Genomic DNA, 26,233 nt, shown 5'->3' with positions numbered 1-26,233 from the left:
CGCTTTCGAACGCTTTTTGATGAACCTGTGTGCTGGAATTTTGGGAGGAGATCTTTTGGGCCCTTACCTATTGTCGAACAAGTTGAATGTGTCACTGTAGTGTATGTTTCTTTCTAACACTTTGCCTGACGCCTAACAAAAAGTTCTGCTTGTTGGTACATTCCCACATTTTTGAATGAACGAGAGTAACTACTTAAATGGTGCGTTTACAGCGAAATGGATTGGTCATGGAGGTTCAATGTTCCGGCCTCCACGTTCAAGGACCTTAATCCACTAATTTTTATTTTTGGGAACACTTAAAGAAACAAGTATATAGTACATCCAAATAGCTCGCGTGCATGCCCCATCGGCAATGGCGCCTACAGGTGTGTTGTTGCGTAGGACGCAGCAAAGTCTGATCCAGCGAACGATGAAGTGTCTGAAAATGTAAGGTGCTCGCCTTGAACATCTTCTCTAAAGTGAACGTTGCTCGTACATGTAAGTATCGGCTCTGTGAAGATAAGTCTGGACTAGCCTACCTATTGTGTTTTTTGGAGCTCGTTGCATACAGACGATTTTATTGTATCCACTATTATTTTTATTGGCTTTATTTGTGTCATAGACGAAACGTATGTAAGAAGTTCATGTCTTAGTTTCTTAATAATGGTAAGTAACAGTTGAAACGTACCCTAAGAAAAATGATCAACTATTGTGCTGGTAATAATAAATGAAAAGCACCAGTTTGCTTTTGTTCTACAATATTGTAGAACAAAAGCAAACTGGTGCTTTTCATTTATTATCATAATGTTGTTCTACCAAGAACCGACGGAAGATTCTGTTAATATGATTGTGCTGATAAACTTCTACGTTACTTGATACAAAGACAGCAGAGTAAAACTCAACGTACTCAATCATTTTTCTCTCTACTTATTCTGATGATCACTAAACTGACACTCAATATTTTTTAGCGCAACGTAATCTGACTTTCAATAATCCCTACAAAAGAATGGCCCTGACTGACAATAACCTATACCTTTCGTGAATCACTTACCTCACAAAAATCTTCGTTACTCGAACTACTGCAATACAGCGAGCGCCAATACTGCCAGCTAAATAAAAGATTCTAACTACTGAAGGCACTAACTACTGATAGGCATAGTTAGCAAATGAAAGGTTTTGATAGAGGAGACACAATGTTTTTACCTTAACAGTGTTCAAAAGTCATCTTATACATAACAGTTCATGATATCCAGTATTACAAATTTACTCTTTCTGATAGACACACGTCCAAATCTTCCGCTCAAAACTCTGGCGTCTCTCCCCCCACGTCGACCACTGCTAGCGGCTCACTTCCAGCTGCGCAACGCTACGCGCTGTTCACATCCAACTGCCCTACACAACACAAGCGAATATTCCAACAATGAGTCCAACCAGCCACAGACTGCACACAGCACAGTCATTTCATACAGAGTGCTACGTGGCGTTACCTACAAAAAAATATAGTCTACTTACCCAGTAACAGAAAGAAATTCACAAGATACCACATTGTGGCGGTGTGAACTAGATACAGTTTATTGCTTTGAATGAAAAAGAGCCCGCACGCGACACTACCATCGGCGAGCCTGCATATTCATTCCCCATGGCGTTGCTTCGTCTCCCTTTTTTTTGGGGGGGGTGGGGGGGGGGTGGGGGGAGGGGTTGGACGGGTAGGTGTTTATTTTCAATGGGTAATGGGATCGAGGACTTTGTCAGTGAGGCGTCCAAGAAGGCCGATGGGGACAGCTCTGGCAGATTGCCCAGTTCATGCTACCTATTCTTGTCCACGCTGCACGCTGTTGCAGCGTCGCCAGAGCCTTGTTTTTTTAATCGCAATTTTATTAAGCCTTTTAGCGGGACTAGGCTTTGTTAAATATATTTTTGTCTTAAACAGCGACGAGGAATCGCATGCTGACCTGGAGTGCGGCATTTTTTCTTCGCCGTGTATATACATAAGGTAAAGGAAAGAAAAGTGACAATCCTTGCCACGGGCGAAAGTCAAAAGAAAGCAGTCATCCGCACCACATCCCCAGCAGTAAGCGATCATATGTCATAAAGTTGGATAAACATAATTCATCCCTACCACTGGAGTCGCATCCGTATTTTCAGTGACGACTATTTATCAGAACATTACGTGAGTTGTTCTAGCGGTTAACATCGTTCATATGACTCACATACGTTATCAGGTCACGTCTAACGAGTACATCATCCTCTTTAAATGTTCGGTCCCACTAGTTGTCTCATTCCCGGGACACCCCAGCTGTCGGGAAGATGGTGAAATATGCTTCCTAAATAGTTGGCAAAGTACACTACTGGCCATTAAAATTACTACACCACGCGAAATTTAACCGACAGGATGAAGATGCTGTGATGTGCAAATGATTAACTTTTCAGAGCATTCACACAAGATTTGCGCCGGTGGCGACACCTACAACGTGCTGACGTGAGGAAAGTTTACAACCGATTTCTCATACACAAACAGCAGTTGATCAGCCTGGTGAAACGTTTTTGTGATGCCTCGTGTAAGGAGGAGAAATGCGTACCATCACGTTTCCGACTCTGATAAAGATCGGATTGTAGCCTATCCCGATTGCGGTTTATCGTATCGCGACATTGCTGCTCGCGTTGGTCGAGATCCAATGACTGTTAGCAGAATATGGAATCGGTGGGTTCAGGAGGTCAATACGGAACGCTGTACTGGATCCCAACGGCCTCGTATCACTAGTGGTCGAAATGACAGGCATCTTATCCGCATGGCTGTAACGGATCGTGCAGCAACGTCTCGATCCCTGATAATCATATCGGGACGTTTGCAAGACAACAACCATCTGCACGAACAGTTTGACGACGTTTGCAGCAGCATGGACTATCAGCTCGGAGACCATGGCTCCGGTTACCCCTGACGCTGCATCACAGACAGGAGCGCCTGCGATTGTGTACTCAACGATGAACCTGGGTGCAAGAATGGCAAAACGTCATTTTTTCGGATGAATCTAGGTTCTGTGTACAGCATCATGATGGTCGCATCCGTGTTTGGCGACATCGCGGTGAACACACATTGGAAGCGTGTATTCGTAATCGCCATACTGGCGTATCACCCGGCGTGATGGTGTGGTTATACGTCTCGGTCAACTCTTGTTCGCACTGACGGCAGTTTGAACAGTGGATGTTACATTTCAGATGTGTTAAGACCCGTGGCTCTACCCTTCATTCGATCTCTGCGAAACCCGACATTTCAGCAGGATAATGGACGACCGCATGTTGCAGATCCTGTACGGGCCTTTCTGGATACAGAAAACGTTCGACCGCTGCCCTGGCCAGCACATTCTCCAGATCTCTCACAAATTGAAAATGTCTGGTCAATGGTGGCCGAGTAACTGGCTCATCACAATACGCCACTCACTACTCTTGATGAACTGTTGTATCGTGTTGAAGCTGCATGGGCAGCTGTACCTGTACACGCCATCCAAGCTCTGTTTGACTCAATGCCCAGGCGTATCTAGGCCATTATTACGGCCAGTGGTGGTTGTTCTGGGTACTGATTTGTCAGGATCTATGCACCCAAATTGCGTGAAAATGTAATCACATGTCAGTTGTAGTATAATGTATTTGGCCAATGAATACCCGTTTATCACCTGCATTTCTTCTTGGTGTATCAATTTTAATGACCAGCCGGCCCGTGTGGCCGAGCGGTTCTAGGCGCTACAGTCTGGAATCGCGCGACCGCTACGGTCGCAGGTTCGAATCCTGCCTCGGGCATGGATGTGTGTGATGTCTTTAGGTTAGTTAGGTTTAAGCAGTTCTAAGTTCTAGGGGACTGATGACCTCAGAAGTTAAGTCCCATAGTGCTCACAGCCATTTGAACCATTTAATTGCCAGTAGTGTAAGTTCTGAATTTTGTATAACAACGTTTGTGTTCATGTCGTTCTTGTAGGTATATCCAATAACCTATCACGGACAATACATCGCCTGAAAACATGTATTACGTCGTGGGTCCAGCGATCCAGTTGAGCGCATAGTCTTACGTGTGGTAGAACGTCGTGTCCGGCTAAAGAATTGTATCCGATGTGATCCATGTATCGGTGGTGCGACAAAGGAAGGTCAGGATTCCATGCGTCAGCATCCAAACGTCCCTCGCCGCGTAACACATTAAACCATCTTCTTCCGTATCCAACAATTCACAGGTTATACAAAGGGGAGAATCAACCACATGAATGGCGTCCAACTGGTGCCGTTTGATAATTTTACCGTTGGTGAGGATATACCACGTCGATCGTGCTGCTATTGACAGTGGAGTATGCACTACCAAGCTCTCGTTGGATGTTCGATTTCCACAACGTTGCGCCCGTGGTGACTCATCGACAGATATCCTGAGTCGTGGGTGTTCTCATGGAAGTACTTCTGGACGAACATAACTATAATCCACTAAAAAATGAGGCTATGTGCACAAGAGAAGGCGAGATGCTGCCCAACTCTATCGGAGATTCGAACGACGGCGGAAAAAGTTCTTCTATCAGAGCTGGTGTTATGACGTGTTCCCGCTGTTGCTAATTCTGGACCATGGCTCACAGATAAGGTGCCAAAGCTTTGATGCGCACGTTCGTGAAGTTGAGACCGCCGTTCCGAAACGGTAGGATTAACGTGCGAACGTAACCTTAAATAAAATCCCTGTACCGACACCATACACAAAGGCAACCATGAGGCGGTCCGCGATGCCCTTCAGTCACAGTAGGATCTGCGCTAAATGTGGCAATCGTGACGCAAGGTAAACGTTGATGTACGCTACTCATTGGACCATGTTGACTGCCTTCAACGAGTTGTTGCGTATGGACATCGAATATTCTGAAGTAGCCCCCAATAACTCGCCGCCGCTGAAGGATTAAATAAGATTCCTACGCATTGCAACGGTTGCACCGCCTCAAACGGTACCGGCACGTCTTTCAGACCTCGTGCATTGGGTAGAGTTCTCGACATGTCAACGACACTATCTGCCGCCAGATGCCCGACAACCTGACGCACTTCATGTCCAGAGCAGACGAAGAGTATCACGTCCTCCGGCTATTCAGTACAAATGAATCAGGTCTCGTGTAGCGTTATTCCAATGAAAGAGAGTCCCATAACATGCATCAGCGGCTAGAGTGCTATCGCAGAAAGCATTACTGAAAGCGGCCTCCCTTGTCGGATCGAGCTGTTAATGCGAACAGAACCCGCTTGAAGACCGCTTTCCATCTTTTTTTTATGTAGCCTCTCGGATCAGTCTCATAACTGTTAGATAAGGTCCGGTTGAACCGCCATTCGGCTCATAACAGACCATAAGATATCATCGATTTGTCTAACGCAGTCCACCGATATAAGAGCTGTTCGCTACTGGACATGGGCCCGTAAGGACTATGACGTGACCATAGCTGAGTGGATGTTGCTTCGCACCGCTAGTCAAGCCTGATCAGAGCAGACAGTCCCCGTTATCAGCAATTTAAGACGAGATAATAGCAGTAGTGCAAAGATTTTGTAGTCGTTGTTTAGCGTGGTTAGCGGCCGATATTGATTCGCACTGCAGCTACCGTCGGACTTTGGAATGGGAAGTTTAAAACCCGTCACAATAGTCGGCGGCACGCGCATGTCGGGTCGCATCAGCTCATTCTACATCGATACTCATTGTCGCATCATTATATCTGTGAATTCTCGATAAATTTCTAACTTTATCGCATCTGGCCGTGGGGATTTGTTTGCCGCTCCTTTCTTGAGCGCCCAATTATTTCATCTTCTGTGATGGGCTCCAATAGTGCAGCCTGATCCATCTCGGACAACCTCGCTGGCAACTGTAACAATATGTCCTTTCCCGCAAAGCGGTTCACCGGTGCGAGGCAAAGAGGTAGCGGAAATGCTCCAAAAAGCGAGCCACAATGTCCTTTTGTGTCATCCGTTGACGACCCTCTGAATCGAGAATATTGTGACAACTGATTGGCAGTAGCCTTTGTGCTCTCGTGACACATGATTCATCTGGGTGCGCTCCCCAGCGATGTCTAGACATCATGCCCGGATCGGAATACCTCCGAATCGAAGTGACGTGATCCGTAGGGTTAACACGGTGAATGTTTCGGAGACGGATCACGAAATGATAACTCACAAAGCATCGTGTAATAATAGTCAAGAGCAGCCCTTACCCATCTCGTCTTAAACCGAACGTATTCTGAAGAACACTTCGTGTCTTCGGTTTAGCACGCGCTAACCATCAGTGAAGAACCGAGGTGTGAGCTGGAAACGGCGCTGACACGTTGACCATTCCCCCTCGACTCGCTGACGACATTCAGGATCTGTCAACATTAATGAATCTACATAGCTTCCATGAGCCGCAATTACTCCACAAATTTTTTGAGGTAGGGATATGGTACACCGATAAGCTAAATGGGCAGTGAAGGCAGCAGGCCATCGTTCAGCATCTACCAACTTATCCCGTAAAGCAGCAGAAACATATATCTCATCAAGTTGGCTCAATGAGTGACTGCTAAAAATCGTATATCCCTAGCGATTCCCATGGATCCTGTCCCACGTGTCGGCTAATTCCACTTCCCGGCATAGCATTTGCAATTCACAACAGGTATTGTAATGTGGAGTTTCATCCTTTGGAGCTAATACACAGTTGAAGTCTTCACCCACCATTAAATGATCTAATCCGCCGGTAAATACGGGCACAATCTCTTCCAAATAATATTTCTTGTGTGCTCGTCTGCCTTCTGTACCGGAAGTAGCGTATACGTTGATAATACGGGTCCCATGAAGTGTTATCTCCAGTCCCCATGCCGAAGATATATAAGCAAGGTGGCAATGTAGTCATGTACTTCGTGTCACGCAGTAACACAGATTTCCTATACTACCAGTATATCCAAATGTGACGCAAACATCATGTCATAAAAAAGCTGTTGTTTCTCAGGCGATCTAATAGTATTAACGCCGATTGTCACTATTTGTATGCATGGGTCCCGCCGGCTCCGGTAGCTGAGTGGTCAGCGCGATAGAATTTCAATCCTAAGGGCCCGGGTTCGATTCCCGGCTGGGTGTTGTGTTGTCCTAATCATCACCATTTCATCCCCATCGACGCGCAAGTCCCGAAATGGCGTCATATCGAGAGACTTGCACCCGACGAATGGTCTACCTGACGGGAGGCCCTAGTCACACGACATTTACATTTATTTTTTTGCGTGGGTCTGAGTATCCGTCATCCTCGCCCGATGTTGAACTGGCGATAATCTGCAAAGTCCTCGCAATGTTGCTCATCCTACGTCTTCCCGCAGCATTAGTGTCCTGAATTGTGGAGGCTGCGAGTCTCTACCAAGGGAAGGAGTTACGTCGGTGATATCTTCGCCTGTTCACCCAGTCAGTATTAGCGAGTGTCTCCCCTATGACGGGGGGCTGTATTGGTATATAGTGTTCGTGAACTTTCCGGAGCATCATTCTCCGCTGCTAAAGGGTCAATAGGCGCCTGAGGGTATGGATCATCGGAGCGACACAGCATCTTTTCATTATCCGAATGCACTTGTTCAGCTGCATCCCGCAGCTATTGGTTCACATCAGATAAATCCGTAGTTTTAGAGACATCAGATGGCTCGGGATGAGGAGGGGGTGATTCTCCAGAGTCGAGGCGGCGCTTCTTGCGATCTTGACTTCCAGTGCTGTTGAGTACTGTAGCTCCTGCTGTTCACCGCTGCCACAGAGCCCGTCAGCCCTTCCACTTCAGTTTACATGCCTTGTTTTGTGTGTTCCGACCTCACTGTCACCTCTCCGTGGTGCACCAACACGTATGTCAGCGGTAGTGACGTGGGGGTGGCTTGACCTGGAAAGTCTCCACTGGGTAGTTGTACGATTCCCATCTTCATCCACTCAGATCGAGTATGTCCTTCACCATCACATCCAGGGCACGTCCAGGTTTGGCGACAAAAGTCATGAGATAGCGCTACGCACATATGCAAATGGCGGTAGTATCGCGTGCACAAGGTATAAAAGTGCAGTGCATTGAGGGAGCTGCCTTTTGTACTCAGGTGATTCATGTGAAAAGGTTTCCGGAATGACCATGGCCGCGTGACGGGGATTAACAGACTTTGAAAGCTGTATGCTAGCTGGAGATAGACACAAGGGACATTCTGAGAGGTTCCATGCCCTCTTTTGCAAGTCGCCTCTCATTTTCATCAGTTTTATAAACGTTCTGTGTCATTATGCGATGGTAACAGACGGAATAAGATTATTGTTATGAGAGTATTTGTACCGAGAGCTCAAAAAGTACTTTTCACTTGATTCCTATGCATGTTGGCTTACTTCCCTGGGTGGCCTGTGCAAGGCGAACATCGGAGGACGCGGCACACTGCATTTCCGGTTGGGGGCTGCGCTTCCCCGAATTCTGAGGGATTCGTACAGTGGGCTTAAGCGCCTTGCGGAACAACTGCCTGTGAGACGTCTGAGTGTCGCTCCAGTTTATGTGTTTACCGTTCTGGCGCATCCGGAACGAAGATTCCTGGCACCAACTGACTACATTGTCCTCTTGATTCTGAAAATACTTGTGGACCGTGCCCTTCTGGGTGTGACTGTCTGGCGCCGGATGGCCGGTGGACTAGGCAGGCTATTATCGTAGCTGGTCAAACAGCAAGTTCAGTGCCCTCAGCTGAATAGCAGAGGCATGATTGGTCAACTTAATTTGAGGCTAGTTGGCATCATAAAGCCCTGCTCTAAATTGGATGGAACAGTCGCTGTTTGCTCGAATGATGTTTGTAACCTCCCCACAGTAATTTTAAAAGAAAATGACAATACTTAATACAAATGGGAGCCGAGTGTAACCTTCCCACCGAAATTAAAAAGAAATGAAATGACAATATTATTTAGGAATGCTAATGGACATTGCTCTAAGCGTAACCTGCCCACAATGAAATGTATTGACAATGGCAACAAAAATGTGAAATTCGCAATCTGACTCAAATATAAATTCTTCAAAAAAAATTAAAGTCTATTCAGTGATAAGAAAATTCAATTAAACCGAAATATCGGTCTTTGGCCCTGTGTAAAACAATCAGAATTAAAGTCTTACCTCAGAATAACTGGATGTCAAATTTCTGCTCTTATCTTTGCGCACGGCTTGGAGGAACTGCATTGCCAATAAAAATATTCCTTTTTTTGTGATTTTACTGAAATTATTCTTTAAAAAAAAATGGAGTGAAGTGGGAAGTGCAACGAAATCTTTAGTTCAATAAAAATTAAATTTTTGAAAAAATGCTTTTGAAATAAAAATTATTATTGGGGCACTTGTTGGAGAATAATTACAATAAATAAATTTTTACATTATCTAATGATTATATTAATTAACAGTATACCTCATTCAGCATCTTGACCAGTGTTGCCGACCGCCTACATCACACAACCGCACTGGGCTGCTACTACTGACCGACCGCTCTGCATGACGACTACTAGCGTACTGCTCGCAACACTCGCGCGGTCAAGCGCATACTCTCTGGTCAGAGATGCTGCAATGTCTCGCCATCGCTGCTACGTTACATACGTGTTTCATAACCCTCCACTGGGGGGGCAAAAATTTGGCAGCGATGGTGAGTCATTTGGACTTGCCAATCGCGGCAAAATTTTTCTTTAATTAATAAACTTCTACAATTTACAGAATAGTTAGATGTAGTACATGAATTAAATGTTGTGCACACGCACTAAGTACAAAATATATAAGACAAAGACAAGATATGAGTACAAAACATAGTAGCAAATCAGAAAAATGTATATACAAATTATTTGACAGAAAACAAAGTGCACAGGCACTGAAAAAATTCTTTAGCATAAACAGAATGAATAAACAGAATGGCAAAAAATATTATGTTGACAAGTGGCATGAGTGCACATGCACTGCAGTTGAGAACATATCAGTAAATGATGAAATGTATATACAATTAGTAACAAATGACATAAGTGCATCTGCATTGAAGTATTGAATATACAGAATAGTACAAATCATATTGAAAAATGAGAAAATTGCACAGGCACTGAAGTTCAGTAGAAAACATATTAACACCTATCATAAGTGCACATGCACTGTAGTTCAGAACATATCATTAAAATAAAAAATGTATATACAATATAAAAGACAAGAGTGTACATATACTGTACTTCAGAACAAATCGAAAAATGTCTTTAGCATTTTCGCAATAAATAATCATAATGGCAAAAAATCATGTCCAAAGTGCACACGCACTGAAGAAATGCCTTTAGCATTTTCACAACAAATAAACATAATGGCAAAAAAAAAATCATGTCCAAAGTGCACACGCACTGAAAAAATGTCTTGAGCATTTTCACAACAAATAAACATAATAGCAAAACATCATGTCGACCAGTGCCATAAGTGTACTCGCACTGGAGTTCAGCGAATCGAAAAAATTGTATAGCCATGAACATAAATGATGTTACCAAAAAATGATTTTCATTATGTGACAAGAATTAGGATAGGAAAGGGAGGATTGCATCATTGTTGTAGCACTTTAGATTGCACACAGCTGCTCTGAAAGTCCATATCTTTCCACAGAAGTACAACACCAAGTGACACAACTTGAAGTTCTTTTCCCATCAGAATGTATCAGTGTAGCCAAGACACTCAACTGTCGTAGTAATGTTCCATATTTTCATTTTGGCAGCACATTAGGTACACCAAACAGTGGGACCATAATAACGTCTTCATTGCTCACGGTGGTGGACAGCATGTCGTGTCAACACCACGCTCTTACAAGGCACACCAACGTAGAATTAGTGCAAAAACCAAATATAGTGCTCCATGATCACTAGGATAAACAGGACAAATGGACATTGCAGTAATTTAGGGTAGTTAGCTCATGAGGTGAAGGACATCAAGTCACATAATATTGACAATTACAGACTTAATTAGTAGTTTGTGGCATTCATAGCCCAGTTATTGAACATTTCTGTACCAAGTATGTAGTATTACAGAAAAATGTTCATTAATTGTTTTACATAGAATCAGTAGTCTTCTTTTCCTAGTTACAAAGTATAGCATGGTTAATTAATCATTTGTCATTCCAATAGTATTAATCATTAGCCTTTTCCTAATTATAAAGCATTATTGAACAGTCACATTCCTTTCCAGTTGCAAAGTATAATTAAGAATCATTAACCTTCTCCTAATTACAGTTAATTAATCATTTGTCGTTAATTAATCATTTGTCATTCCAATAGTAAGAATCATTAGTCTTCTCCTAATTACAAAGCATTATTAAACAGTCACATTCATTTCCAATAACAAAGTATGGCATCATTAATTAATCATTTGTCATTTCAATAGTAATAATCCTTAACTTTTTCCTAATTACAGTTAATTAATCATTTGTCATTCTAATATAGTAAGAATCATTAGCCTTCTCCTAATTACAAAGCATTATTAAACAGTAATTAAGATTCATTATCCTTCTAATTACAAAGCATAGCATCATTTGTCATTTCAATATAGTAAGAATCATTAGTCTTCTAATTACAAAGCATTATTAAACAGTAGCATAGTTAATTAATTATGTGTCATTCCAATCTAGTAAGAATCATTAGCTGGCATCATGGGTAATCGTATTACAATAAACAGTGGTAGTCCTTGGCCAGTTACAAAGTATATTTAGTATGACAGAATAATGTTCATCAGAAGTCTTAATTGAAAAGGAGAGTCAATTATTGGCCTAGCATTAACATAATACATTGAGTGATACAAATTATTGGCACTCATTGGCCATTAACCAAAACATGAAAACTCAACATGGAAAACAAGAGCTAATTAATGGCATAATTAATAACAATTCATCAAGTGACATTAATTATTGGCACTCAGTGGCCAGCAAGTATTGAATAGAATAAAACATAGTTCATCATTCAGTATTATTCAGATCATTACGAAGTCATTATTAAAAATCAGTTAATTACAGTCATAGCATTAATAATCATGGGCATTATAAGTAGTCTCATTACAATAAACAGTGGCAGTTATTAGCTAGTGACAAAGCATTATCTTAAATATATACTTTTTTTTTGTCTCATTAAGAAGTCATTACTCAAGCGACATACTATTCAGAGCTAATCAGTATTATTCAGAATTATCATAAACTAGTGACATTATGTGGGACTGGTAATACATTTTTTTTTTTTTTTGTTAGCAATGCATTGCGTTGGGATCGATAATTGATTGCTGAGGCATAACACTATTTGTTTTTGACCTATGGCTGCAAATGAGGATAGGTAACGTCATTCGTCATGAGTCAGCTGTAGCAAGGTTATGCAACAAGGCAGTATATGTGATCACATTTATAAATGATAAACACAAATGGGTAATAAAAAAAATGCAAGTGCTAGAACAGGTATAATAAGTAACAGGTTTAGTAGGTATCATGAAAAGCTTCTCCTGAAAAAAAATACAAAATGGTTTATTGACCTGAAAGAAGAAACGCACACTATGCTGAAAAGTAGTGAACTTCGAATTAACAGGTAGTGAAATGTGTATAAAATGTGTTCCATAGCTGTCCTTTCCAAAACTTTCCGTCATCCTACTATGCAATATAACACCTGCTGTCAAAGCAAACTGCAACAAATACTTAAATAACTACATAGCCTAAATATAACTTCACCATTATCCTCATCTGTAAAGAAAACTTCATTATCCATATCATCATAACTTCACTATTATCATCACCTGTAAAGAAAAACTTCATTATTCATAACAGCATATTCTTCATCATTATTCGTCAGCATTCATTATCATCTGCAAAAATCACTTCATTACTCATTACATAACTATTCCTTATCTCTAGCATATTTCATCACTAAAACTAAGATGTGTAGTTTTGTCTGACAGCCTGCATCAATCACCTTGTATTCTGAAAGAAAAAATTAGTTAAGACTGCTATTCTACGATGAGTATAGTATATTCTTGTTAATGTTTGTTAATCCTGATCCATTTACTCTTCCTCATAAAGTTATTGCATCTCCTTTCGTTTATTCCGTAGGTGAAATTCCCATTTCTGTTGAATTTATTTCTTACATGCATCATTTCTTTCTGAAATTGATGAACAAAGATTAATGTCTTGCATTTAAATCATATACCCACTAAATAATGACTGGTTTATGGTGACACAATTAACCATACAGCATAACATGACAGAAAACGTAATATGCCAAAGACATTGACAGTGTTCAAAGCTAAAGATGTACAGAGAATATCACAATGCAGCAGCAAAAAATGTAAAACAGTCACGATGTTGAGATGTCATAGGGCAAAATAATATCAAAGTCAACTGGTGTGTGTTATATCTTAGCTATTTCACAATGCATACAAACAAAACTGGAATACAATCGTACATAAAAAGACAAATGTGACGTTCGTTGTGTTCAGCTTGTATGTAGTGTAGTTAATCGAGGCGAGAATTAAAGACTTTAATGGAGAGAGAATTTGATAAAATTAATACGTCATTACATAAAATTGCATAATTATTCATAAAATACGTAAGTTCGTCTGGAAAAATATGCACGGTCTAATGTGTAACGACAAGAAAAGCGACCTGCTAACCTTACCTTGCCGGGCACTTGCCAAGAAAAAATACGATAATCATCAGTAATTAGTCACGTGAAATAATTGCATTAGTAAATGGCATCATAGTGTGTTGAATCATACAGTGGTTTCACTCAATAAACGGTTTAATGTTTGAGATATGGTGATTGCCTTTCGATTTTCTGGTTCTCAAAGTTTCGACGTGTACAACATTAGGGTGAGGAATGCTGCGAATCCGATATGGACCTGCGTATAGAAGTTCAAATTTACTGCACTTACCTTTTAATTTACTGGGTAAATAGTGTGTACGTACTAATATCTTCTGTCCAATGTGAAAGTCTCGGCGTGTACAAACCTGTTTTTGCTGTCTTCTCCGGCGCTCTGCGGCACGTTTGATGTTGTTCAGCGCAATGTTAATTATTTCGTGGTGTCGTAGGCGCCGACATTTGGGTAATTTTACTAATTCTTTAATTTTGTTTGGTGGTTCAACGTTTTTCAGTATAACAGACGGAGATAGCATAGTGGATTCATTTGGAATGGAATTAATTACATCTTGGAATGAGAGTATGTGTGTATCCCAATCAATATGTCTTTTGTGGCAGTATATTCGGCACAGCTTACCAATTTCTTTCATTAATCTTTCACAGGGGTTCGAAGAAGCGTGGTACTTGGATATATAGATCGGAGAAATGTTTCTGGCTCGTAACATGCGTGTCCATACGCTACTACGAAATTGAGATCCATTGTCAGAAATTACTTTCATTACATGCCCTACATGAAATAGAAAATGTTTTACAAATGCTTTCGAAACAGTTTTAGCAGTAGCTTTGCGTAATGGAGTGAAAGTAACAAATTTTGAAGTGAGCTCAACAGCGACAAATATGTAGCAAAAACCTCTGTTAGTTCTGGGAGTCGGACCAAAAATGTCTACTGCAGCCATGTGTCTTAATTTAACAGGTATAATGGGATATAATGGAGGAATATGTGAAGTGGTGTCTGATTTAGCTTTCTGGCAAATTTTACAAGACGCTAAAACTCGTCGTATACGTTTCTCCATGTCGGTAAAATAACAGTTCTGTCTCAGCATAAGAAAACATTTTCGTGCTCCGTAATGTGCGTAACTTAAATGAGTGTACCAGATTAATTTGTTAACCAGTTCGTCAGGAATGCATAATAACCAATTGTTGCTGTCAGGATGAGAGCGGCGAAACAGAATGTCATTGCGTACAGTGTAGTGGTTCCTAATCGTAACATTTTTCTTATCTAGCCAAAGGTGTTTAATTTCTTGTGCTATGTCCTGTAATGACGATGAAATAAAGTTTTCAAATGCAACTTGCCGAATGTACATGACACTGAAATTTGTTTTGCAGAAGTTGGTTGCTACGTCTTGCTGATTGTTGCCGAGAGAACGCGATAGTGCGTCTGCTATAACATTTTGTGTGCCGGGAATGTGGACAATCGTAAAATTAAATTCTTGTAAATATAGTTTCCATCTACTTAACCTGTCGTGAGTAAATTTAGCTGAAAGCAAAAATTGTATAGCTCTATGGTCTGTGTAAACGGTGGTATGTCTGCCATAAAGAAAATGCCTAAATCTCGTGAAAGCCCATACAACACATAATGTTTCCAATTCTGTAACGGAGTAATTGCGCTCAGCAGGTGACAGAATGCGGCTTGCAAATGCGATGTTTTTAATTACTGTAGAACCATCTTCTTCAATTTCCTGGAAAATGTGTACGCCTAAAGCGGTATTGGAACTGTCGGTGGCAATGGAAAAATTTCTAGTAAGATCTGGGTGCGATAAAAGTGGTGCATTCAACAGAGCATGTTTCAAATAACATTCTCGTGAGCAAAATTCTGCGTGTCAAAAGTAATGTTTGCGCTACTGTAATATGCAATCTGTGCTGTATCTGGTTAAAATCTATCGTATGTGTTATTTACGGGAGAATGTTGTGGCATATCCACTATATGAACTGTTCTGTTATTTCTTACTGACATGTTACGCTATGGATGACACCTATTGTCTGTTTCATTCATAAGAATATGCTGTTGCTGATCATTTTGTTGCTGGTAGGACCGACTGTTATTAAACGTACGCTGATAATTGTGCTCATCGTTTTTTTTACGTCTGTCATGATAGTAATTTCTATACGGCGCATTGCGATAGGAATTGAAATGGTGTGTTGTCTGTACGTAGTTATTTCTTTGCTGCCATGCGTTACTATTTGTTGGGGCTGGGACTATACGTGCACGCGGCGAAACATTAAAGTTTGGTTGACCTTGTAGACTGCATTGTTGGTTAGGTATGCTAAGCGGTTGACTTTTATGCTATTGTAGCGAAAAACATCTATTGTTACCAAAAAATGCGTTTACTGTTAATTTTACACATACTGATGATTACGATTTTATCTGTAATTAAAATTACGGCGGTTCTGGAGTGCCTAAAGAATGTTGTCACTTTCAGTAAAACTTTGTCACATCGGGTTTTCTTTACACGTTTCTTAATGCTAGGTAGAGCAATAGTTAAAGAGCAGTTTTGATAGATATAAAGGATAGTAGAAGAAAAGGCAGCAGTGCAGAAAACTAAAGATGAAACAGCACTACTACAGCTCGGGGCCCTATGCTCGCTACGGCACATATTCATTAAAGCGTAATGAATCCCCTGAGGTCAATTACGCACTGCAAATAAATTTTAGCTTTTGCGTTGCAGGCAATGGCATTAAAATTCCAAAGGCAAATTGTTGTATCCGTGCTAATTCAAATTTCTGCATTATAGGCAATGCTGTTGTAAATACAAAAATAAATTGTCGCATCTGTTTCAAAGCTAGCTTTTGCATTACAGGCAATAGCGGTGAATGTACAAAGATAAATTGTCGTATACAGTGCAAATCGTGTACCTGTACGCTGTCATTATTAATTTCCTTAGATTTTCTTACAAATGCAAATTGCTTATTATCAACGTTCTCGTCACTGAACTTGAGAACACGTTCGGGTTTGTGTGAGAATTTGTTTGTCTGTGTCATTTCGTACTTCAAGTTACGTAGCTTTTCAGATTTTAAGTCGCGTGGCTTTTCGGATTTTAAGTCGCGTAGTTGCTGTAAATTGCTCACATTATACACGCTGCGTGAGTCAGACAAATGTTCATAAAGTGGCGTCTGTTGTATGTTATTATTAACTGAAATGCTTTTCATCTCTGTTACTTCTTGTTGCAAATTTGACAACTTCCTACGCAACGTGTTGTTAGATGAATCGATCTCATTAATTGTCTGCTGTAAATTTTGAAATTCAGGTGTTTGGTTAAATGAAACCGGTGAAGTATCGTCTGATTTATTATCATTATTACTTTCAATAGCATCAATACGACTGGCTAATTCATCATATTTTTCAGTCAGTATTTTTGCCTGTTCATCGGTTTTAGAATCGGACGCATTAATCTGTTTTTGCAACTTACGCTTAGTTTCGCTCAGTTTTTTGACATCAGCTTTGATGACATCGCATTCTTGTGTTAGCTCTAATTGTTCGAATCTGTCTGTCACTGTCTGGATATTTACTGTGTGTGTATCTGTTTTTGATTTAAGATCAGAAATTTCATCCCGTAATTCCGCGTTCAACTGTTCTATGGTATTAATTTTGTCGGACACTGTAGTAATATTATTGTCTACATACGTCTTCGCTTTCGCGAACATTTTACGTTTGTCTTCTTGTCTTTGTGCAGTGATTGTTTCCATGACCTGACGTTTGACTTTATTTTGATCCTGAATACATTTGCGTAAACGCGTATCACTGTTTTGTATGTGAAGATTAAAGCGTTCGTCAATCTGAGTATTCTGTTGTTCGAATTTCGCGTCGATCTTTTCATCCATTGTGCGCGAAAGTTCTGCTGTCATTGCTTTAAACTCGTCCCGTAATTGTGTAGCTTTTTCAGAGCATTGTTTAGCGACTCCGCTAATTTCGTCTCTGAGTGTTTCTGTTGCGGCTGTTTGCATTTCCCTTAATTCTTGCGCAACAGACTTTATTTCTTCGCTATTTTTTCGTGAACAAGCCTCAATTTCCACGCGCAACTGTTCCTTAGTGTCATGGCACTACGCGGCAACGGCTCTAATTTGTTCACTAAGCTGTCTGGAATTGCCGTCTAATTTTTCATTTAACTGTCTGGAATTGTCGTCTAATTTTTCATTTAAGTATTGTTTGAGTTTTTCGTTATCTTGTTTGTTATCTTCCCTAAGTTGTTTGAGATCTTCGGCATTATTGTCAAGTTTTTCGTTCTGTTGTTTGACCTGTTCACTGAGTTGTCTGAGATTTTCGTCATTTTTATTAAATTTTTCATTAAACTGTTTGAAATTTTGCCGCAAAAATGCCATAATTGGATCCGATTCAAAATTAGCATTTCTATTCTCTGTGCTATTCAATGGTCGATCCGGAATTGTCTCGTTTTGCGTAACCATTTGGTCATTCTGAGATTTAGAAAAAAGTTTGTCAGTCGGATGTACACTGTCAGACATTATTTCGGAATTAAATAAATCCGTCCTACTTTCAGTACACTGTTCATTTTCACTAGACAAATTTGTCTGTACGTTACTTGAATTTTCCAAATCGGGTGTGTTAAGCTCGGCAGCGCTCATTACAATAGAGCGTTCTGCGTCATCAATTGTCGTCCAATTAACAGACGAGACAATTGAGTTCGTTTGTTCATTATCAGGGTAAAAGTCATCACTAGTGGTTGGAATGCACTGATTGTTAGTGAACGCAGGATTGTCATCATTACACTGCGTGTCACATGTCCTATCGGTAAAATTGTTTGAGTCGGTAATTTCATTCATAATACCTCGCGATACACTATTCACAGTCTTTCGCGGCATTTTTACAGTAGTCACAAATATTCACAAAACAATAAGCACAATGCAAAAACAACACACAAATACAACAGAGCAACGAATTGCCGTTGACCTGTAGAAAGAACGTCACAAAATTAGTAAAAGCGTAGCGCCAAATCCTAATCATATCTAAGCAAATAAGAGCAGATATCTGACTGTTGTTCAAAAGACTCTCAACGAAATACGATCCTGGACTGGGTGTCGCCAAGTGTAACCTCCCCACAGTAATTTTAAAAGAAAATGACAATACTTAATACAAATGGGAGCCGAGTGTAACCTTCCCACCGAAATTAAAAAGAAATGAAATGACAATATTATTTAGGAATGCTAATGGACATTGCTCTAAGCGTAACCTGCCCACAATGAAATGTATTGACAATGGCAACAAAAATGTGAAATTCGCAATCTGACTCAAATATAAATTCTTCAAAAAAAATTAAAGTCTATTCAGTGATAAGAAAATTCAATTAAACCGAAATATCGGTCTTTGGCCCTGTGTAAAACAATCAGAATTAAAGTCTTACCTCAGAATAACTGGATGTCAAATTTCTGCTCTTATCTTTGCGCACGGCTTGGAGGAACTGCATTGCCAATAAAAATATTCCTTTTTTTGTGATTTTACTGAAATTATTCTTTAAAAAAAATGGAGTGAAGTGGGAAGTGCAACGAAATCTTTAGTTCAATAAAAATTAAATTTTTGAAAAAATGCTTTTGAAATAAAAATTATTATTGGGGCACTTGTTGGAGAATAATTACAATAAATAAATTTTTTACATTATCTAATGATTATATTAATTAACAGTATACCTCATTCAGCATCTTGACCAGTGTTGCCGACCGCCTACATCACACAACCGCACTGGGCTGCTACTACTGACCGACCGCTCTGCATGACGACTACTAGCGTACTGCTCGCAACACTCGCGCGGTCAAGCGCATACTCTCTGGTCAGAGATGCTGCAATGTCTCGCCATCGCTGCTACGTTACATACGTGTTTCATGTTCTGAGACAGTGTGGAGGAATTTTGGAATCAGCAATGAATGCAGATCCGCGGTTTTCGAGGAGAGTAGGGAGTTGAGCAAAGTTGACTTCGCTCTTGCATTGCAGCACAGAAGGGACTCTGGATCTGATCTTCGTGGGAGTCAGACGGTCTTGTGACTTAGTCGCACTTTTTCGGCAGAACTTAGAATTCTCGGACAGCCTTCGAGGCCAGGGGTTGAAACAGAGTTGCTACACATCAGAAGCCGGCGCCTGCATCATCAGAACGCTGCCTACCGACGACCTGCGACAGATTTAAGGATTGGTAAAGTATTTTGGGGCTCCGGCACTGTAGGACCTATCATTTGTATACTGAAGCCCTCAGCAGCACGCGCGCTCGTTTTGCTGCACCCTATTCTATAACCTACTGTTTGTGTCGCTAATTATGTGCCTTTATGTCCTGATGTATAGTAAATCCCATTGTAATATTTAATCCGCATATCATTTCGCAGATATATGCAGAATCCCATTTCCTGTTGTTTGTTACGATAAAGGAGTCGAGTGCAAGTCTCGTTCTCATGCAAAATTGGTCAGAATTAAAGGGGTTCAAACTCTTCTCCATCCGGGCACCTCGCAATTCCATTTGGGAAATCGGTAGGGAATTCAATATTCCGAGATTCATAGACTCAGTATGTGCCGAAAATACCAAGCTTCAGGCTTTTCATTTTAACATGGACAACGCAGCGACCATGGCCTTCACTTGACGACCGAGAGCAGCGATCTTTGCGTAGAATTTTCAGTGCCAACAGACACGCAATACTGGGTACTATAGTCGCAGAAATCAATGTGAGACAAACGACGAACGTATCCGTTAGGACAGCGTGGCGAACTTTGGCGTTGAAGGGCTATGGCAGCAGACGAGCGACGCGAGTACCTTTGCTAACAGCACGACATCGCCTGTAGCGCCTCTCATGGAATCGTGACAATATTGGTTGGACCCTAGGCGACTAGAAAACCGTGGGCTGGTCGGATGAGTCCCGATTTCAGTTGGTAAGAGCTGACGGCAGGGTTCGAGTGTGGTGCAGACCCACGAAGCCTTGGACCCAGTGTGTCAACAAGGCACTGAGCAACCTGGTAATGGCTCCATAGAGATGTTAGCTGCGTTTACATGAAGCGGCCGGGTCCTCTGGTCCAACTGAACCGATCATGGACGGGAAATGATAATGTTCGGTTATCTGGAGACCATTTGCAGCCATTTATGGACTTCCAAGTTCCCAAACAATGAGGTCTTGTCACCGGAAAACAACATTGTGCCCGATTGGTTCGAAGAACATTCTGGACGATTCGAGCGAATGATTTGGTCACCTAGATCGCCTGACATGAATCCCATCGAACATTTATGGGACATAACCGAAGGCTCAGTTCGTGCAAAACATCCTGCACCGGCAATACTTTCGCAATACATTCGGATTTAGAGGCAGAATGATTGGATATTTCTGCAGGGACCTTCCACCGGCTTGATGAGTCCATACCGAGTCGAGTTGCTGGACTACGCCGGGCAAAAGGAGGCCCGACATCATATTAGCTGGTATCCCATGACTTTTGTCACCTCATTGTATATGAAAATGGCTCTAAAATGGTCTACATTTAAATATGAGGGTAAATGTTTATAAGGGCGATTCGCGGCTGTCGAACATTGCTGTGCTAAAACTTGTCCAACATTCGGCTGTATGAGTAACTACTCTGAATTGTGGCTGGAGTGATTCAGTTATCAGTGACTGAAGGGCTACTCGAATATTCGAATTGAGCAGAAGCCCACGTCCGCATGAGCCACTGACACGTAGCTAACATGACCATCAGAGTGTCGAAACTGGTATCTTCCTTTATCAGCTTCTATAATTCGATCACTTGCTGTGTTACCGACTATGTAGACATAAACAGTGCTGCTCCCGATTGATAAATGATTTCCAATGAGCTCCGTGTGATTAAAATGCATCTCACCCCTCTAGAAACGTTCGATTTTGAATTCTTTCGTCTTGCGCACTCATTAGAGAACGTGAACCGTATCACGATTCTTCGAACGTATGTGCCATTGCTATCGGTTCAACAAGTAACACGCCGGCCGGAGTGGCTTAGCGGTTCTAGGTGCTACAGTCTGGAACCGCGCGACCGCTACAGTCGCAGGTTCGACTCATGCCTCGGGCATGGATGTGTGTGATGTCTTTACGTTAGTTAGGTTTAAGTAGTTCTAAGTCTAGGGGACTGACGACCTCAGATGTTAAGTCCCATAGTGCTTAGAGCCATTTTTGAACACATCCGAGTACCGGTTATATGAACAGTGTCTCTTTCTCAAGCGCTTCGTAAACAGCGGTTCCTAGCTGCTACGCTGCCAAACCTCCTAACTTCAATATGACACACTGTCTACATCCTTGTACCATACATAGTCTCTTACTTTCATCACGGAATGCTCGCAGCTTAAATCTGTATTCGCACAGTACTGACAAAAACAGTACAGGGCATCGATACCTAAGAATTATTATCTAGAGCCCGCCTCGACGTGTAATATTTACATTGATGATTAATCAGTCTAGGGGCAGTCCGGCTTTCGCCGCCGTGCAGTGCGGACGTGTTACTGTTTCCGCCTGCGGAGTGCGCGCGCTCGCTGTTGTTTACATTTCAGCGGCCGTCACTTACGTGTCGCTTACGTGCACTAGAACCATGGCGAACCGTTTTAGAAAATCAACATTACGATTCACCTTCTGAAACGACTACGCACGACCAAAGGCCTTGGAAGTGGAACGCTTCCTACGCGACGTTGCTAAGATCCCAGCTTCCGATATCTTGGTCATCCATTTGTCCATATTAAGCAGTACGGTGTACGTCAAAGTCGTCAATGACGCGGTATGTGAAAGAATACTTCGTGACACCAACCATGGCTTACGCTTTTGCCAAGCCGACGGCAATGTCGGAGCGGTCACCGTCGACCATGCCGGCTTAGGAATGCGCACCATACGAGTTTTCGAACTCCCGTTCGAGCTCCCGGCGGAAGACGTTATCGCGGCTTTCCGCCCATATGGCACTGTACATGGCCACACTGCCGAACGCTGGGCGCAATTCCAAACGTACCCCGTTCTTAACGGTGTACGGCAGATCACCATCGATCTCCATCGCCACGTGCCATCTTACCCGCAAATTAGCGGGTGCCGCGCGATTGTCATATACGACGGCCAATCCAAGACCTGTTCCGGGTGCAGCAAAGAAGGCCACCTCAGATCTGAGTGTCTTCAGCGACGAATCACCCAATTGCCAGCCGCTACCGTGACACCTCCGGCTCCGACGACGGTTTTACCGGTCACCTACGCATCGGCGCTCTCTTCTCCTCCCAACGGCCGCCGCCCGTCGGCCCACGTACCGGTGACCCTTCCAGCTGCTACGGATACCGCCGGGGCCGACACGTCGCGCTCAAAGCCTGACGCTACTCCGGCGCCACTACCAACAGCGACGACTTCCGACCCCCACCCGCCCGACCATATTGACGTTCCCGCGACGGCCTTCCTCTCCGAGCGACGCGACTCTCTTCCGTCTTCCGACACGGAGGGACGAACCCGCAAACAACGTTCACCTAAGAGGCGCAAGAGGCGGCGCCATACGGTCTCGGAACGAGACGGATCACCTCCCCCTGATGCTGCAGAGGCCGTCCGACCCGACGACGCCTCGGCGAACCTACACGACGACACGAATGACGACAACATGACGCCGACTGCGGCTGTGTCGATGCCTACTCCACTGGCTCGCACAGGTGCTCCTGAACCAATGGACTCCACCGCTGCGACTGCCGCCGAGACGTCCTCCGCCCCTACGACCGACGTGAGACGTACGACCATCACAACGACAGCGCCTTCAATGGTGCGGAGTGAGGACGTCGATGAGGACCCGGACCACACTCTGGGGACAGAGTTACCCCAGACGGAAGCATCGTTACGCCGCTGATAACGCCGTCAGGTGGCGTACGGCACGACTCGCCGTTGCCTCGCCCCTCATCGTTCTCCGCCGGTAGAGTACCCCTCCACGGCGGGGTACGGCTCCAAACCTACCGAATAGCAACGATCAACACTAACACCATTTGCTCACCCGTGAAACTTCAACTGCTGCGAGAGATGATATGGGCGTCGGACGTCGATATCGCACTACTACAGGAAGTACACTTGGCCACACTTCCAGACGTCGCGGGATATAACACTTATCCTTCTCCTGGTGACCACCTGGGACGCGGCGTAGCCATGTACGCCAGAGAAGGCATTCCAGTGACCGATCTCACGTACCTTCCATCTGCCAGAGGCTATTCGCATTGTCGCAAGAAGACTCTTCATTATAGGGTCGCGCATGTCTGTGCGTTACCAAAAACATTGGTTACTGGCGACACACTTTCATTTTCAGCACATTTGCTATTATCGACTAAACCTTTTTCCAAGTCTGATATCCGCTTGGCTGTTCATCTGCCAATGCGGAATATCATCACTTAGTATTTGTATGATAGTCTGAACATCACTCTGTACCTGACTGTTTATTACAGCGCTAAAAGATTCAGAGTCCTTATCGTCAAAAGCTGCTTTTACCTTTGAATCAAGCCTTTTCTCGATTTCATTATCTTTCGATTCTAACCAGGAATTAAACTCAGCCTCAATTTTAGTAGCTTGTTCGTTCAGTTTGTGTTCGACAAGCTGTGTAGAATGTAGTTCTAATTTTTCGATTCGCTTAGCTAAAATGCCCATTTCATCTACAATAGTAGTATTCGCTAACTGCAGATTATTTACTTGCGCAGTCAAGTCCTGTACAGCTTTAGGTATTGACTCATAGGTTTGTTTCATATTTGCTATCTCCTTTTGCACGGATTCTAAGGACTGTGCTAGTTGTTGGTCACGCTGCTTGCTGGCGGTCCCGCTCAGCTTGCTGGCGGTACGGCTCAGCTTGCTGTTGCACTAACTTCACCTGATAATTTAGCAGGCGCTCTAACATAGCCTGAATCGAATTTCCACCAGGCAGATTACCAATATCTGGTTCCTGCTCTGCTGGTGGTTGTACTTCTCTTTCTACATCTGCTTGGGCACTGGTGGACGGTGGTAACACTTCCTGAATACCCGCCCCCACAGTTTCACAGGTTGCTTGTTCTGTCTAAAGCACTCGCTTCTACATTTACGGCACTGGTTAATTGATGTTCCTCAGTATCCATGTTGCCTGTGCGTTGCCTACGCAGTTTGATCATATTTATGGGTTCGAAGTTGGGTACAGTATCTATCGTCTTACTCGTTGCCACAAAATACATGAACTTGTACACAACACACTACACAATGAAAAATTCTATCTACATTCAAACTCTGTCCTGTCACAAACAACTATCTTTAAACTACACACACATCACTAGTGACATCTTTATTACTTTATATGCAGTTTATATGGCATAATATTTTAGTTAATTTTATATTGCTAATTGTTGAGAGCACGACAGATAAAATACGATTCTCACAATTAGTTTCTGCAGTTGAAGATATTTTAACTTTATGCACTTTGACCTGTTATGTGGGGATACCCACAACAGTGAAATATTTCCTGCTGTAGACGTACGATCTTTAACTTGCAAACTATTTTTATATAACACTGATCTGGCTTGTTAGATATGGAACATAGTATCATTACTGTAACTAATTATGGAATAAAAAAAAATGTCCTTCGCTACTTTTATCTCTTGAATGCACTGAAAATTACTCTTATTACCTGTACGGAAGTTAGAGTATTTTATGGTCACTAAACGTAAAAGCTGCAATGGATTTTTTTAAATATACGAACACAGTTAACTGCCACGACTAACATGAGAACATGAAACTAAAAAATAAAAAAAATGAAATTTGATTTTCATGTTACTAGCCAGAACAGGTTTTGCACAGCAGTCTTTGATCACACACAAGTAAAATTTTATCACTCATGAATTATTTACGAAACTGATAACTTAATAGCAGCTGCTCATGTCCACCTGAAAATGACATAATAAAATTCACAATTTCCTTCTGAAGTCTCCAGGGAACTGAAAGAGATAATTTTAATGTACCCTTACCTCCCCCTTATATTGCGGAAAAACTGCTTTCATTCGGTTTAATTAGAATTTCCCACGGCAGCGGTTCCCGCGATCGCTGCACGGCTCTGCGTCATGAAAAATTCCTAATATACTGAAAACGGCTAAGAATGTGGAACGAAATCTTGGGCACGCTAGCAATAAATTATTACAGGTAATAATTTTAACAATTTCTATATTCAAAAAATCAACGCAAATTGAAAGTATACACCTATTACAAATATCAACCTTGAAAGGCGTCTTCCTCGATCAAAGGACAAACGAAGGCTAGCTAAGCATTCAAGCGAGCGTCACAGGCTCTTACAACTTTAACAGCTACAAGAAGACCGAGACGGTAATGTTTTAACCGTCACTATTTATAGACAATTTAATATGCATCTTTGTAATTACTTCTAATTATTATGCTTCGATACATACATTCGCCAACCACAGACGTTATTTGTGAAATATAAATACATAAATATTGCACAGTCATAAAAATGAAAAATTGTTATTTTCTTTTATACATAATCTACAACAATTCATACGGCAATGAAATAATAATAATAGAGATAAATGTTTATTGTTATTATGTTTTATATATTCTAACGATTTTGTAAATGTCTTGCCAAGAGACGTCACAATGGCTACACTTAATACACATACTTTCAGAAAAAACT

At 42.0% G+C, this 26,233-nt stretch overlaps 1 protein-coding gene across 1 annotated transcript in view; it reads left to right on the top strand.

The window, feature by feature from the left end:
* Positions 1-22,920, top strand: part of LOC124796100 — a 46,230-nt gene extending 23,310 nt beyond the window's left edge. Inside the window, exon 3 of the mRNA XM_047260187.1 lies at positions 22,736-22,920. Within this exon, the coding sequence (XP_047116143.1) occupies positions 22,736-22,920 (185 nt within the window). The remainder of the gene's footprint in view (positions 1-22,735) is intronic.
* Positions 22,921-26,233: the final 3,313 nt, after the last annotated feature.

Source organism: Schistocerca piceifrons, chromosome 4 (genome assembly GCF_021461385.2).
Source record: "Schistocerca piceifrons isolate TAMUIC-IGC-003096 chromosome 4, iqSchPice1.1, whole genome shotgun sequence".
Lineage (NCBI taxonomy): Eukaryota > Metazoa > Arthropoda > Insecta > Orthoptera > Acrididae > Schistocerca > Schistocerca piceifrons.
The sequence above is the reverse complement of the archived record's forward strand: the minus strand, read 5'-3'. Positions and strand labels throughout refer to the sequence as shown.